The 18,006-nt window shown below is 30.7% G+C and overlaps 1 protein-coding gene across 1 annotated transcript; it reads right to left on the bottom strand.

Moving 5' to 3' along the window:
- Positions 1 to 3,305: 3,305 nt before the first annotated feature.
- On the bottom strand, positions 3,306 to 16,883 carry LOC110734007 (protein MALE DISCOVERER 2-like). Its single transcript, XM_021914060.1, has 13 exons — positions 16,784 to 16,883; positions 16,533 to 16,665; positions 16,308 to 16,379; positions 16,007 to 16,150; positions 15,775 to 15,915; positions 10,968 to 11,021; positions 10,792 to 10,859; positions 10,328 to 10,711; positions 9,188 to 9,378; positions 7,855 to 7,987; positions 7,597 to 7,754; positions 6,430 to 6,597; positions 3,306 to 3,678 (listed from the first exon to the last, which is right to left on the bottom strand). Exons 1-13 carry the CDS (start codon positions 16,881 to 16,883, stop codon positions 3,418 to 3,420), a joined length of 2,007 nt encoding a protein of 668 aa, XP_021769752.1. The 3' UTR covers positions 3,306 to 3,417.
- Between the last annotated feature and the right edge of the window lie 1,123 nt (positions 16,884 to 18,006).

The raw sequence follows: 18,006 nt of genomic DNA, 5'->3' as shown, positions 1-18,006 counted from the left end.
GTTTAGGGCGAAGACAACTTTGAACTTGGCTAGGTGTGTCTATAACTAATTTATGTGGAATTTTACGAGAGGGAAGGCTTAGAAAAATAATAGAGGGAGAGAAAGCTTCTAGCTTTTAGAGAGAGATGATGGTTGTGAATTAATGAAACCGGGGAGATACAACCCCTATTTATATATAAAAAAAAATAGGCGAAAATGATAGAAAATACTTCAAATTCTATACAGAATAAAACTGGCATATGTCGCCAGACGATAGACATCAGCGCCAGGCGACAGACTCTGTCGTATAGTGCTAATTAAAAGATAAGACACACTTTGTACGCGGAATCCTCCTCATAATATGATTAAGCAGCTAATTCCGCGTTGATCAGATTAAAATCAGTTTTGTGATAAATCACTTATTTATTCCAAATAAAACTCTTAAAATATAATCATCAATCCTAATCTCATTAGAATTTAAAAGAACCTTCTAGATTATTCTATAAGATTAAAATCAATCCTAATAAATTTAGGAATAATAATTAATAGGACCTCCTCTAGATCATTAGGCCACATATAAAATTCATTTCGGGCCCAAATTTAGTTTAGGCAATAACTTCCTCATTATTCATCGGAAGAAGCTTATAATATATAGTTGGAAAGCTCTTTTCCATCTCAATAATAACACTATTATTGGACCCTTATCATGGACCAAACTAAATTAGGCTGGCTATTTCCATAAATAGAGTATAAAAAAGTAATAATTTCATAAACAAAAAGAAGTATTTTTAATTTTTTTTTTTTTTAAAAAAAAAAAAAAAAAAAAAAACCACATCACTAGACTTTTCACACTTTCACTTTGTTTGATAATCAAATGACGTGAGAGGTATTCATCACTGGGTTTGGTTTTGGGGAGACACATTTGGGTGTATACATAAGGATAAGGCTCGTTAGGCCGGAACCTCTTAGAGGTCCTCCCAGACCGGTTAGCAAGCTAGGCACACTTTTGAGAGTGGGAAGGTACGGGTAAGGGAATCCCCATCCCAAATTGTCTCTAGTGGGGTAAGATCCCGGTAGACACCCAATTGTTCCCCAAAAACCAAACCCAGTGATGAATACCTTTCACGTCATTTGATTATCGAACAAAGTGAAAGTGTGGAAAGTCTAGTGATGAGGATGTTTTTATTAAAATATTTCTCATTCTGTTTTCAAAAATATTTCTTTTCTTACCTTATTTATGAAAAAATAGCCAATCCAATTTGGTTTGGTCCATAATAAGGGTCCAATAATAGTTTAGTCGGATTGGGCTTGAAAAGATCTTTCCAATGACATATTATAAGCCCAATTCCGATGAATTATGAGGAAGTTATCGATTAAATTAGATTAGGCCCAATGATCTTGATGAGGGCCTATTAATTATTATTCCTAAAGTGATTAGGATTGGTTTTAATCTTCTAGAAGGTTCTTCTTAATTCTAAAAAAGTTAAGATTGATAAATATATTTAAAGATGTTTTATTTAGAATAAAATACATTGAATCTGATTTTGAAAACAGCTCGGACGCATAATTACCTGCAACCGGTTTGTAAGGTAATTACGCGTGGAAAAGCGCGTTGATTGGCGCTGAGCGTTGTTGTTTGCAATATGAGGTATTTTATTCCGAATATGATTTTCTTCGATCCAGTGCTATTTTTATTATAAATAGGGGTCGTATCTCCCTATTTTCAAATCATCAACTCCCAGAATTCTCTATTTTCTATCTCTCTAAAAGCTAGAAGCTTTCTCTCTCTCTATTCTTTTTCTAAACCTTCCCTTTTACAAAATTCCTCATAAATTAGTTCTAGACACACCTAGCCAAGTTTGAAGTTGTCTTCGCCCTAGACGTGAAAGGTTGATAATTTCTGAAGGTTTGGTCCCAAATCTCTATTTCAATTATTTAATTTAATTGTTTATTTATTATTTGCCTTGAAGTTACTAACGTGTGTATTCTGTTATTAGAAAGATATACGAGGCATCAAATTAAGTAATTTAATTGTTTTATTGATCTTTTGATATAGAAATCATGCTTAGATTATTAAATTAATTCCTAGTATCATGTTAGGATGTTTTATTACAACCTAGTATCATGTTTAGGGTTAACTAAAATTTCTAATATCAAGTATGTTTATTATGATGCTTCCTATTTCTTTCCTAATATCATGTTAGTATCATGTTAGGGTTAAAGCTTTGATCTTTATTGTTTAGTGACATGTTAGGGTTTGTTATTAATCTTGTTAGTATCATGCCTAGGATCTTGCTAATAATATTATGCTTTAACATGATTATTTTAATTATGATTATAATTATAATAATTGTTATTATGTTGCTTGATGTTGTTTATTGTTATTGGTTGATCACGCCTTTTATGTATGTTTAAAGGGAATTTGTACTTGTAATCATGCTTAATAAGATAATTAATAATCTTGTTTAGGTTAATATGATTATAATTCAAGTGATCGCCAATAATAAATTTGTTTGTGCATTAATATTCAACTAACATAGATTAAACAGGTTTAGGGTTAATATATTGATTGCATGTTAGTCAAAGCGCACATAAATACGAGAAGAATAAAGTAGAGGCCTATTTTTTAGGGCAAGTTCAATCTCTTTTAGGTTTGATTTGTACCTTCATCCCCGAACTTCCAGTCATGGTTCCAGACCTATTGGAGTAAATGATCTTCTAGTTCGTTAAGGGGTGTAACCTTCACCCTGTGAACGGTTTACAAGTTCCTAAAACTTGTTGGCGACTCTTTTACTCTAGCTTCCTTATCTTCAAACGTCACCATGCTTAAGTATATGATCACAGTGGGGTTCAAGTGTGGGATGGCTTGAAATATTCCCTACAATACCACAACCTCATCGTCGTGAGATACAAACCTGACCACTAGACCAAGCTATATTTCCACAATCTCTTATGTGCACCTTGAGAAAACACCTAGAATGTTACTCACCCGAATACTACCAACCAAGTAAGTTTAAGTAGCATATAAGGCTTCTAAAATATGACGCACTTTATTAAGAGTATTATGTACACGTCGGGCTAAATAATAAAATGGATATTTGAAAATGTAAATGTAAATGATATCCTTACCCCATTGTTATTGAAATATGTGCCATTTATAAATGAGATCATTACAACTTGATGTAATAAGGATTAAAATACTATTAACACAAACATTGGTTTAATAAAATTTATTTATCAACACAAATATACAACACCCACTTGACGAAATTCTTCTAATATTTTTTTATAAGATAAGATACGGGCGTACTAGGAAGGATGGGGTGAGGATCGAACCCTGGTCACACCGGACGAATATGAAGGGACTAACCATCTCTGCACTTCTTAATCCTCTAAAATTCATCTAATACACACGCAAGAAAGTGTGTGCAGAGCCACTTAACCAGATTCTATAGAGAGAATCTCAAGCTCTGCCCACCATAAGGGTGAATGTCTAGCACTAGCAGCCTCAGGAGTAATTTTAATTACTTCTTGTAGTTTGGAGGTTACATCTTTAAGTGTTGGTCTTCGCCTTGGATCTTCATTTAGACACTCATGAATGACCTCACAAATAATTTCTAGCTCGTTATTCTTAAAGGACTTCAAACTAGGATCAACCAAGTTGCAATATTTCTTCTTATCTTTCAAGTACTCTATAGCCTGAAAGTATGTAAAATATAGATTTAAAATAAAAAAAAAAAATGAAAAAAAAAAAACATCATCAAAATGACAAGTAACTCAAAGAAAATGCAATAAAAAGACATCATTATGTTCTTAACATTCTATGGATGTTATTATATATATATATATATATATATATATATATATATATATATATATATATATATATATATATATATATATATATATATATATATATATATATATATATATATATATATATATATAATGATTCCTCCGTTTTATTTACTGCACAATTTGGATTTTTACACTATTATAACACAATATTCTTTAACCATCTTTTGTGTTTTATGCACAAGAAAAAACATAAACATGTGCGATCTAGTTGAATTCGTCTAAAAAATCTACTTTTCAAATACCATAAGAAGACTTCAGACTCTAAGCGATTCTCTTTTGCAATTTTGAAACTGCCAAAGTTTGCTAGCCTTTGGTATGAGAGTATGCAGGATAGACGATTACAAGATAGCAAGGAACATTTTGATTCTTGGGAGGCCTTGAAGGTTAAGATGCGTAAGAGGTTTGAGACAAGTTCTTGTAATCAAATTCTATACAATAAACTGAACTCAATTCAACAAAACCACGGATTATTGTTGAATAATATTTTGAAAGAGTTTGAGAACCATTATATGGCTTGTGCATGTGAGGAAGAAGATGAGCAAAAAATCAGTAGATTTTTAATGGGGCTATAAAGACAAATTAGGCATAAAGTGGAACTATTATCTTATACAACTTTTGATGATGTTTGTCTACTTGCCTCTAAAGTTGAGAAGCAACAAGAGGAAATTCAAGGAAATTCTTCTAGGTTTGATTGGAAACACAAACAAGATAATACTTTGGCAACTACACCACATACAGAAGCATTGAAGCATGAAAAAGGGTACACACAAAACAAGAAAAGACAAGGTGAAACTATGGCTAGTCCTAACCCAAAACATTTTGTCGAGAAACGCTGCCAAGAAGGCAATTTGCTTCAATTGTCAAGGCCAAGGAAACATAAGCAGAGATTGCCCAAATAAATTTTTGATTACAAAGAAGGAACATGTCCTGTGTACAGAGCAAGAAAAACATGAATTTGAGGATGATGATCAAGACAAGGGAGATCGTGAAGAGGAGATCATGGACTGTTATGCAGAGAGTGAAACAAACATGCTCCTAACTAGGTACACCGAGTTGGATATATCCCCTAGCACCCCACGAAGTTCTTCGTTGAAATTGTCCAAAACTCATGTTTTCAAGACCGGTGAGTTTGTATGGCTTGATGATGAGGCCGAAAATCAATATTATTCGAGGGGATATGCTGAGCCTTTCGTGGATGGTTTGTACCAAATTGTTAAAACTACGGGCAAGGGAAAATTTTAGATTATGCTTGGCAACAACAACAAGCCTACATTCCATGCAAAGAACCTTATTCCGTATTTCAACAATGATAATCCACCTCAAACTCCTACAGGTTCTACAAATTTTAGTGTTGGTGATTATGTGTGGGTGAATGAGGCGGCAATGGTAAAATACATGGGGGACTACTCTATACCTATTGATAAAGGACCATCTCATATTGTCAAATTGGTTTGAAAAGATCGTTTCAAGCTAATGCTAGGACATGGACTTCAAGCAACATTCCAAGCTTCAGATTTAATACCTTCTGTTGTTGAAACAACTTGAGGACATATTTTTTTCAAGAGGGGGATAATGATGCGGATCAAGGATCTTGGTCTAGATTTATTTTGTTTAGGATTTATTTTTCCTTATTTATTTTATCTTATTAGTAGTTGGTTTAAGATTATCAATTTGTTAAGCTTTAATTTTATCTTTTTGGTTATAGTTATCCTATTGGGCATGGGATTGTATGCCTATAAATATGATTGTTTTCATCAATAAAATTAGATGTTTTTTAGTTTAAGAAAATTAATTGTAAGATTGATTCGTGTGAGTTAATTTCAAAATATTGCCTTTTCTTCTTGATTAAAGTCGAAAATATCAAAACTTTATTGAATTAAGTTTACCCTAATTTCAAGTATACATTATTGTGGTTAAATCCACATCAAAACCCCTTTGCTACACCCCAAAAAATCCCCCACCATCCCGATTTCCCCACTTAGCCACCCCAAAAACCTCTCAGGCTCTCAACCACCCGTTTTCCCCATCTATCCACCTCGAAAATCCAACCCAATTTCCCCATCTAGCCACCCTATTTGAATGGCCGGTTTCGTTTATAGGGTTGTAGGGTGGGGCGGCAACCAGCAAGGGTTAAGGGGGTTGTCTTGGGGAAGAGAAAACGACTGATTTGGTGATGGCAACCGGCGGTAAGGCTGGGGTAGGGATGGTTTAACTTTTACTTTTTTTTAAATGTTTTTCTTGATTTTATTTTTGAATTTTTTTATTTAAAATTTTTAGACCAATCACACGTTGACATGTATACTAGTAACCTAGTATAATAGGCTATTGATTTTGTTAACCGGTGATGACCTAATAGAAGAAAACAACCCCTAAAGTTGGGATTATTCAGGAATAATCGATAGTTAAGAATATTTAAAGTAAATAGCCCAAAGTTGGAATTAATAATACCAATTTTTCCTATTAATTAATCATCAGATCTACTAATAATTATTTTATGTTTTAGTAATATTAATTATAATTAATGTAAACAAAAAACAACCAAATCATTATGGATACTTGTGTAAAAAGTTGACACTTAATTAAGGACCTAACCTGTGCATTCAGTGACTTGGTCGAGATAATTTCAAGTAACAATATCCCCAAATTGTATACATTATCTTCGCAAGTGGGACCTGGATTTGAATGTAAAGGTTCCAACTCTTCATCATCTGAAATCTTTGCTTTGGATACAATATCAGCCCAAAATGAAATATCTGCGACCTTAATAATATTTTTAAAAAATATTGATTATCAATTCAATTGAATAAGGTTTATAATAGCATAATTTGAACAAGTATCATGAACTTGGTTTGTTCGATTTATTGATACTTCATTTGTACCAAATAGAATTCAATATAAAGGGATGTACATTTGTGTAAGAGAAAATTCAAGTCTATAAAGAAGATTTACAAATTTTTAAATCAACCACCTTTTTATGGTTTTTTTAACAAAAATAGATGAAATGACAAAACTACCCCCATTTATTAAATGAAATGATAAAACTACCCAATTTATTATCTAAAATGATACTCCCTCCGTCCCTAAATTACATTCCTGTTTGTAAAATTACTCGGGAATTAAGGAGGAAATAATAAGACAAATAACAATAATGAAATATTTCAATGGGAAATACAAAATATTAAATGATTTCTTTGAGTAAAGCAAAGATAAATTACCCGGTCAAAAAAAAAGAAAAAAAAAAGCAAAGATAGATTAATGATTAATGATGTCATGTCATCGATCCTTTGCAAAAAAAAAAAAAAAAAACAAAGGACCAATAACATGCTTCTAATTGAAAATTAAGAACCAATCATATTCATTTAAATTAGGCACAAGGATCTTGAGTGAGATTAGGATAGAAAGAGTGAGAAAGCATTAAATATACAACAGAAAAAAAGAGTTGATTTAGGATATTTGGAAAAAAAAAAACTTACTAAAAATGGAAAGGAGGAATATAATTTTGGAATACCCAAAATAAAAACCAGGAATGTAATTTAGGGCCGGAGAGAGTAATATAATTACCCTGAATTACCCTTTTTTAAAAAAAAATCAGGCTTATACACTAAATGAATGAATTTATTTAGCTAAATAAAACAATGTTGTAATAATTTAAAAACTACTTAACAATATATCAAATGTTCTAATTATTTTAGAATTAAGGAAGTATGTAACAAACAAACTTTCAAGAAAATGATAAAATTCAGGTAAATAATTATTAACCTTTGCAGCATAATCGTCTGTTAGAAGGATTGTATCTGACTGGAGATTTGGATGGACGACGGGAGGATTAAGCTCATGATGCATGTACTCAAGACAATAGCAAGTTCCCATGATAATCCTCATTCTAGTAGTCCAATCTAGATGATCTATATCCTTAAATAGGGAGGAATAAAAGGAGCAAAGAATGAATGAATAAATTAGATCATTGTCAAAGACTTTACTTAAATATAAAAATTACATTTACAATCTAGCTATTACCGTGTAAATGCTCATAAAGGTTCCCATTTGGAGCATATTCAAATACCATCATCCTTACAAATGGGTTATCTTCCTCACAATGGCCAAGAAGATTTATAAAGTTCTTATGATTTATCTTTGAAAAAGTATCCATCTGCAAACATAAATTATAAATCATATGAAATTAAAGCAAGACAATCTCTTTGATTAATGAAAGTAAAATAAAAATTTTAGTGTGCATTTCATAAAACAAAATGATGAATCTTACATGCAATTAAAGGAATTTTCTAGTAGTCACCTTATACCTAAAACAAATATTTAAATTAATTATTATATAATTTAAGTTCGTTCTAACACATTTCTATAAATATTTTTGGTAATATCTAGAAAAAGTGAATAGAAACAATATTGAAATCGTACGCACTACATAATTCTTCCAAGAACCTCCCATGTTGTGTACACAGCATAATAAAATTTATCTATTTTGTCGAGTCTTTAAATTCTAACCTTAGCTTTTAACCACAACATGTGCTTAACTTATTTTTATTTATTAAACCATATCAAATTACTAATTCATAAAGATGCATACGTTATTGTCATCATCATCACACTGAGAAACTCACACATTATGCGCAAAAGTTATAGGTTGGTCACATCATATCGAATGACTATTTTATGTCAAGAGAAAACTTTAAGACTATGTAAGCTTATTGGTTTTAAGGATTTCCTTAACTATAAATGTGAACATATTAAGTAAATTGGGACATGCTATTCTTCTCATAAATTAATTATCATTAAATTACACGTAATCAAGGTTGTGTAGTACTCTCTTTGTTCCCATGTAACTGACAAAATGGGAGAAATATTTAGGCAATCTAATTGATGTTTTATTTTAATATGTAATACATTGTAGTTGGTAGTTAAGTAGTTTTTTTCATTATAATTACAAGGTATTATAAATTATAATTATGTATAATGAGGTCTTGTTTATTATATTTAGTGGAAATTAAGAAATATTTTGCTATATATATAGTGGATAGTTGGTTTAAAGTAAAGTGATAGAATTAATTATAAATAATGAGCATTCCATTTATGATAAGAAAGTGAATTGTACTTAATAGATAAGTGAAGTTTTATATGGAAAAAGGTCAATATATAGGAACAATGAGAGTATTTTATTGTATGCACCTCTATATGTATCAACATATCGAAAAAAAAAAATTTTAAACCAATAATATATTTATACTAATGTCAAATGATAATTTAGATAATAATTAATAACTAAGATAGTAAACTAGTTTAAAAAATGATTAACAAAATGAGAAAAAGGATAATAAGAAGAAAATTTCAAGACCTTTCTTTTAAACTCCCTTTCTGCGTAATTGGACCATTGTTGTGATGACCTGATTGAAGTTGACAAAACAGCAATCTCCACCCCAGTTGAAAGTATTCCCTTATACATTAAGCATCCCGAGAAAGTATCAATTATATTACTAAAATCCTCACAAGCTGTTTGTAACTCAGATGAGTTTAATACCGGAACTCCTGTACTCCAAATTTAACTGGATTTATTATTTGATCACCAAACTAATAGAAAAAATAAAATTAGCAATAACGTTTTTTCACGTGCTATATACCCATGAGTTTTAGTTTATTCACCGAGTACCCCTAATTTTTTTAAAAAAATATACCCATCAGTTTTTACAAAAATGTTTCATATACCCTTAATGACCATAATATGAGTGGAGTTTGATTAATTATATGCTACAAAACTACCTTAGACCTCTTCCCTTACCACCGAAACCACCCTTTTCCTTCCCCAACCCTTGAAAATCATGTATGTATGATAGGTTTTGGGGGTGGAAAAAAAGATATCTAGGGTGGTTTCGTGGGTAGGGGAAGGGAGCGCAGTTGGTTTTGGGGTTAGAGGAAAGAAATTTGGGGTGGCGGGGCAAAATTAACTCTAAAAACTAACAAAGTTAACATATGTTACGTTAGTTACTAAGAATATCTAGTGCATTTTTAAGAAAACTAACACCTTGTTTGGATAGAAGGAAATGGAAAGAAAAGAAAGGGAGGGGGACACACTATCTTGTTTGGGTAAAGAATTGGGGAAAGGAAGGGAAAGGAGAGGCACTTGCGTTATTTTATTTTAGATCTACCACATATACAATCTTACCCCTTTTATCCAACAATTATAAAACATTTTCACACTCTCTCTTATTTTATCCACCTTTATCTTACACCCTCTCTCTTTAATAAGCATAATCCTTCCAAATTTGGAGAGATTTGGAGGGAAAATGAAGCTCACCTCCCCCCCTCTCCCCTTCCCTTTCTTCTTTCTTCTCTTCCTCTTCTATCCCTCCTCTTCCTTTCCTTCCTTGTTCTCGTCCAAACAAATCTTTAGGGTTATATGGTGCATTTGAGACAAGAGTATGTATTGAATAAAAAAAACTTGAGGGTATGTGATGAAAAAGCCAAACGAAATTCTAACCTGTTACAAAGACCTTGCTCAACCGATGAAGTAAAGATGCATTTTGTGCTTGTACAACCTTAGCACTACAATAGCGTTTTATGGCTATTAAGGCAAAACAAAAACTAAGAGTTGCTACTACGCTTACAACTAAGATAATAAAAGTAGTCGTAAGAAAAAATTTGTTTGGTTTAGAATGCTCGTGAGAGGTGGTAGAAGTAAAAGTAGTAGAAGAAGAAGATTGAGCTAATATTGTAGGTTTTTGTAAATGAACAGGATAAGCTCCGGTACTTAAAACAATAGGGGAATTCTTTTGTTGGTCTTTAACAACCTTTGTTCGTACAACAACAAGATTATTACTTGATTGTTCAACCAGATGACGACGATAACTATCTTCAATTGCACCTAATGGAATAATGTAAAAAGTATTAGAGAATAGAACTTATTTTTAAAAATAAAATCAAGAACATTGAACTTCTACGAACTTGATTCATTGCAGCAACAATTGTTTCCTCTGTCATAGAAACAACATTTCATATTTTTGGTCTCCAACCTGTAAAGAAAGTAATACGTAAGAAAATATTATCAATATAACTCTTATAAACACAAATTTGTCATTTCTTTGAAACAAATTATATCTTGTGATTGTAATCATACTTACATAGAGATAAATCCAAAGTAGGTCCTTAATTGATTCAAAATGCGCCACCAATTACTGCCCAATAGAATTCGAATTAATTTGTAGTAAAAAAGGACAAGACATGTGAGACCAATATCTTAATATTTAGGCTTATCATGAAATCTTATTTTGATAGCTTTTCATGTAAATTACAATATCAAATTAGACATTTGCATTTATTACCAAAATGAATTAAGTTCCTATTTCACAATAAATACATAATACGGACTACTATTTTTTGAGATAAAATTAATTAGGATATTGCTAACGGGCGCCCCGGGGCATTAGATAAGGAGTAATTATTTGGTTGAAATGGTATTAAGTTAGTAATGCATGATAAAATCATGCGTTGTTCGGTGTAATTAAGGTTAATTTTACTCTAATATTTGCACTTTAATTTGACAACAAAAGATGTTAATCCTTATGTAACCTAAAACTACTGTAATACTAGATGAAACCCTATTTATTTGATAAACTTGGTTATATTCGCTTGCTTACTGCTTGATTTGTTTTTTATTATAAAATAAATTATTAATTTGTTTCTCATATTTAGATAATAAAATTCGTAATATAAAAAGATATTGTTTTATTTTAAAAAATGTCATGTGTGGCTGGCCCCACCGTGTGATCATGATTACTTGGTTAGGGTACCCCTGTTAGTGTTTTGGTGTGTCTCAGCCGGCCACACAAAAAAACACGCTGATTTTTTTTATGTATATAATTAATATAAAAAATTTCAATTCTTTTTTTCATCCAAAATATAACACTTTCCTATGTTACACTCTAAAATATCATGAAAGAACTCTCCTTTATGTAATTTTTGTAAAAATTTGTCATAATGTTGGTTACATTAATTACCCAAATAAATCATTTAATTTTTTTTAAGACAAATAAATCATTTAATATTATTCATGATAATTTTTAAAAAATAATAATCTTATGTGTCACTCTAATAATTTTTTATTTTTCATTATAATCTTACGTAGCACTTGAGAAAAAAAAAACTAATCTTATGTGGCATAATTTTATGTAAAATTTTAAAAATATTAATCCTAGTTGGCGCTTTTTATTATTATTATAATCGTATTAGCTCTTTCAAAAAACTCATCTTACGTGGCATAATCCTACTATAGCATTTTAAAAATATTAATCCTACGTGAGGCTTTAATAATTTTTTAAAAATTAAAATCCTATGTGGTGCTCTAAAATCTCATGAAAAAACTCTTATTTATACACATACTAGTACGTGCCCCCGAGTGTTTCCCTAAAAACCCATTCAAAGAGTGTACTTATTTGTGATAATTTAATAATAAAATTAATAATAATTGCAGCATTAAATTTAGTAGTACCTTTTCACGAAAAAAAATTAAAACACTTTTTAAATAAAAAAAATTAAAATTGAATATGAAGAATACATGATTCAAAAGCTTTGATGGTAAATCAAAGGTAGATTAAAAAAATTAATGATACATGGCCATATTTATAATTATAATTGGGTCGTTAATATAAGAGTAAAATTCTATTGTAAATTGAATACTCATATCAATTGTATTATGTGATGTTTTGTTATAAGAAATTCTTTTGTCAGTAAAAAGATAATTTTTTTTAAAAGAATTATAATTTTTTTATGTATATATTTGTATCCTATACAAATTTATCCAATCTAATCTAACGTGGCATCAAATCTAATCACAATAATATATATTTATCGCCTACGTGACTCAACACTTGGCGAAAAACTGAAATGTCAATTGTTTCAGTCTCGTGGCTTGGTATTTATGTATGTTATTTTGACTTGAAGTTATTTTTATCGAATGTAAATTATTTTTTAATGAACTAAAAGTATTGTTTATCAAATTAAAAATTAATTTTTACTGATTAAAGCTTATTTATACTAATTCTCTATTATTTTTTAAAAATATATTAAATATATTATAAATGGATATCATTTTTTAAAAACTTTTTTAAACTAATTTTATAATGGAAATAGAACTGAGTTATATATTTATTAAAAGTTATGATTAATTTTTTATATTTGAATTATTAGAAGTATATCAATAAAAAAAAAAAAAAAAAAAAAAACTCTATACAAAATTTTTATCTTAAAACCTAGCATAATATGTGTCACAAAAATACGTATATGTGGCGCGACACTTGGCAAAAAACTGTAATGCCAAGTGTCGTTGTCTCATGGCCTGGCTGCGAGACCAACTTTATATATTAGTGATATGATATATTTAGATTCTTCTAATATTATTCTTAAGATAATGAGAAAATGATATTCCTAAATTATAGCATAAAAACATAAAAGTAGCAAACAAGTTCATCATATTAATATCATGCATGTTTTGGTTATATAGGTACACAACTAGTATAGATTAAATGATTCAATTATATCATCAAAATATTCTTCATTTTTTAAGAAAAGATACTGCCAAATAAATTATTTGATTTTGTTAGATCATTTTTTAAACATTTTTTTATGATAGTAGAAGTGTCGGGAATAAATATGGTTTGATACACGTCCCATATTGACACAACAATTATCTACCCGACATTTTAATTGTAGGGTTTTCCTTCTTGCATATCCTTTTATTACTACCAAATAATTTATATTGACCTAATATTGATTATGTTTCGTATGAGGTATTTGCAGTGGACTAAAAAATTACACTACATATGTTGAACTGGAAATGAATGGAAAAATGAGATCTCAAGCTTAAATATTTTGATTCTAAATCTCTTAATAGTTTGAAGTTGTTTGGTTCATTTGTTAGAATGGTTTCTACACTTCATTTATGGCGTATATTGGGAATCTTATAGGGTGAGGTGGGTATGAGATTTTAGATTTTATTTTAATTGAATCCGTGTGTAGAAACTTCTTTAGATTACTACAAAGGCAGTAAGTTGCTTGATAACAAACAAATATTTATGTGTCAAATAATTACAAGTTGGCCTGGTTCCTATATCATTTTTTAGGAATTTTTTCCAAAAATAATCCCAACTTTCACGTATTTGCTTTAAATAATCCCAACTTTGTATAATTATTAAATAATCCCAACTTTGGGGTGTCTTCGCTCAAAACAGGCCCATGTGACCGGTAATCTGTTAAACATGTAATTTTTTTTACAGATAATTGACACGTGTCATCGTATTAATGGTTGAAAATGTATTTAAAAAATTTTAAAAAAAAAAACAAAAAAAAACCCAAGCCCCCAACCCACGACAACCACCATCATTGGGCCTGCCACCGGCCTAGCCCAAGTCCCCGACCTCAGCCTGCTGCGACAAGACCCCTCCCTCGCGCTAGCCTACGCCGGCACCGCCTTAACCGACACCCCTTCCCTTAAACAACCAATCCCGCAGCCTAGGCCTGAAATCCCTAGGGTTCCGATGGTGGGAAAAGGGCGGCTGGGGTTTTTATACAGTGGGGGAGATGTTTTAGGGATTTTGGGTGGTCGGGTGGGTGGGATTTTTGGTGGGTGGGGGGGGGGGGGGTTAGGCTACGAACACTAGTAGAAAAAGGCTTATTTGCGTCGCTCATTTATAGTGTATTTGCGTCGCTTCTATGAGCGACGCAACTGCTCGCGACGCAAATGACTTTTAAGTCATTTGCGTCGCTCCTAGGTGCGAAAAGTAGGCGTGAAAAGCTAAGGTCAAAAAAGCGCAGAATGAATAACCTAAAGTGCAACAGAGTTATTTGCGTCACTTTATAATAAAAATGCGACGCAAATAACAAAATCTGAAATGCTGAAAATTTGTTATTTGCGTCGCTCATTTATTAAAAGAGTGACGCAATTTATTCACTCCCTTATTTGCGTCGCTTAGCTTGTCAATAAATAAGTGTCGCAAATAAGTTTATTATATGCGTCGTTTCAATAAATAAGAGCGACGCAAATGATAGAAAGCTAACATACACTTGATTTTTGCGTCGCTTCTTTAATAACAAGCGACGCTAATAACTTTAAAGGATGGTAAAAATACACATTTGCTTCGTTCTTTAGAATGAGTGACGCAAATATGGCGACGCAAATGAGCCTTTTTCTACTAGTGGAAATTGGTGGGTTTGGGGGAAAGGGAGCTACTGGCGTGAGAGAGAGGGTTCTGACCGACGCGTGGGTGGGGAAGGGGGTTCCGACTGCCGCATATGTTGTGGGGAAGGTGTTTCGTGGGTGGTGGGGAAAATGGTTCGTGGGTGGTGGGTGGTGGCTGGGTTACATTTTTTTTTTAAGTTTTTCACTTTTTGTGTAAGTATTTTTTTAATTTATCAACCAATCACTTGGTGACACGTGTCACCTTAACCTATTATAACAAGTTAGTAATCGATTTGGGCCTGTTTTGAGAGAATACACACCAAAGTTGGGATTATTTAATAATAATCCAAAGTTGGGATTATTTAAAGCGAATACGTGAAAGTTGGGATTATTTTTAACAAATTTCGCTTTTTAAAAAAGCATATAAATTAGGTTTTTTTTCCATACCTTAATAATTAGCATTTGCTTTGATCCTTATAACTAGTAGGGATGGATGAACTGTAATTTCTTGTTTACATAATTATGAGATTATATATTACCACACTTAACGTAATGTTATCATTCAAAAATTAATAATTAAATTACTTAATCTTTCATACTTTCCTATTTGTTTAATTGCATGTAACTAAATTCTTCAAAATACCTAAACTAATCAATTTTTTGTATTTTTAATTGGTGGTTAATATATTTGGTGTACAATTGACTAATGTATAAAATTGCATTTTTTGTTAACAAACTAATGAAAAGAATCTCACCAACTTATATTCCTTTTAACGTAATGTTCAAATCTGAAGCCATTTGAACTGATTTGTTGATTACAACTTGATTCAAAAAGATAATCAAGTATTCCAATTGTAGGCGGGTTATCTCTAAGTAAATTGTTCCCACAAAAAGACCTACAATAATATAAGAAAGATCCACTCAACTTGATACATTTATATATACCTTGATTGCATGGAACATTTTTTAAAAAAAATAAGAACTCACATGCATTTTATTGATGACATCCCACCTATCTCTAGAGGAATATTCCCACTAAAATTATTATGCTTCAAATCCAAAACTTCTAGTAATTTAAGCTCTCCAATCTCTCTAGGAATAAAACCTGAGAAACTGTTGTTGCTCATCACTCTGTTAAAGGCAACAAAGGTTGAGAATTAAGCCTACTCCAACAAGTAAGACAACAACTATGGTGTGATATCCAACCATTGTAGCAAGCTACAAATATAGAGTTGGATTAATCATGCAACAACACAAGTGCATGTTTATGTTAAAGAAGAGGACTTACAAGGATTGCATATATCTTAGCTTATTTAATGTTGGTGTCAATGTTCCTTGTAATGAAAGCCCACTTAGATCTCTTAAAGTAGGAGGAAAAAACCGATTTAATATTTGATAAATATACTATGAGTTAATTAAAAAATATATGATTTTTTAAGGAACATGAAAAACTTCCGAAGGAAAATATGTAACATAAAATGAATCATAAAAGTTAAGTCACGTACACACTTACAACATTTTCACTTTTCCATTTAAACATTGGACACCTAGCCACGCACATGGTTCAGAATGGTTTGGATTCCAATTAGCAAAAGCTCCGTAAGGATCATTTTCTATTCTTTCTCTGAACTCAAGCAACGCTAAACCTACAAAAGCAGAGCAATTAGAATATGGGCATGTCATTTTAAACCAATGACACTATCAATCTAAGGTTAAAAAAAATATATATTTCATTAATAAGAGTGAATGAAGATTAATATATACCTTCAAGATTGAGGGATTCACACTTTTGAATCTTTGCAAGAATTGCTAATACCATAATGCAAGATAGTTGAATTTCATATGAATTCCACCTCTTGACCATTTTTTAGACTATTCTAGCTTTAAAAGATGTTAACCTGATCATACTCATCGTTTATCCCAACAAAAATAATATGGTTCATTTTTTCTTTTTCTTTTTCGCTACTCAGGCTTCAAGGTACACACACATAATTTTCATTTTCAAACAAATGAAACTTTGATATATTTGAGCCTCCTATAAGATTATTTTCAAGAATTATATTTCCTTTTGTTTTTCTTACTTTAGAAAAAAAAAGATATGAGACTCAAAGAATTGAAATGTGGATAAATTCAAGTCATACATGGTTTTTAGAAATGTTGGAGAATTTGAAATTAAATAGCTTTAAAATTAATTAATCCTTCTTAAAACTACAAAGTTAAATAAACGAAATATATCTAAAAGTAGGTAAATATAAGGTATAGTATTTACAATGTAAACAAATGGGATCATGTTCCTTAAGGAATGTAATAGTACAAAGTTATTTAAATTTTAAATTTAGATACTGTTCAATATAAAATGAATAGAGAAAAAAAATATATATATATAACATTGGAAAACTTTAAGAGAAATGGAAATGTTGTTGGAAGATGAACAACAGTATTTTTATTAACTATTTGCTCAAATATCATAACCAAAAAGAAAATAAGACTTCTTTCTCCGTTTTGTTTCTTCTCTTACCTATCACAAATGTTAGATTATTATAACCTGAATAAAATTGTTTCTTTCAAAATTTGCTTCTCAATTTTTTACCCTCCTAATTTTTTTCCTATGTTTGGTCTATTGTTTTTGGAGAAGGAGAAAAGAAGAGAGATGGAGAGAGATATATTGTCTATATTGGTAGCCACATACTATATTCTAAAATTTTAAAGCCTTAGAGAAAATTTAGCAACATCTAAACATATGATTTTTAGGAGAGAGATCGTGTTATAAAAACTAAATATTAGGTTCTGAGAAAAGGGAGGAGAAATACTAACGAACTCATGACAATATAAAATTATACCTAAGCAGATAAAAACATTCTTTCTGCTTGCGTCACAAAGTTTTTTTAAAAAAACATTAAACATTATCTTTTAAAATTCGTACGATGTAGAAATTTAAGAACTAATTTAGACCCATAATATTGAGTAATTTTTTTATAATGATGATT

This window comes from Chenopodium quinoa, unplaced genomic scaffold (genome assembly GCF_001683475.1).
Source record: "Chenopodium quinoa cultivar QQ74 unplaced genomic scaffold, ASM168347v1, whole genome shotgun sequence".
In the NCBI taxonomy this organism is placed as follows: domain Eukaryota; kingdom Viridiplantae; phylum Streptophyta; class Magnoliopsida; order Caryophyllales; family Amaranthaceae; genus Chenopodium; species Chenopodium quinoa.
Note: the sequence above shows the minus strand (reverse complement) of the source record. Positions and strands in the feature narration are given on the sequence as shown.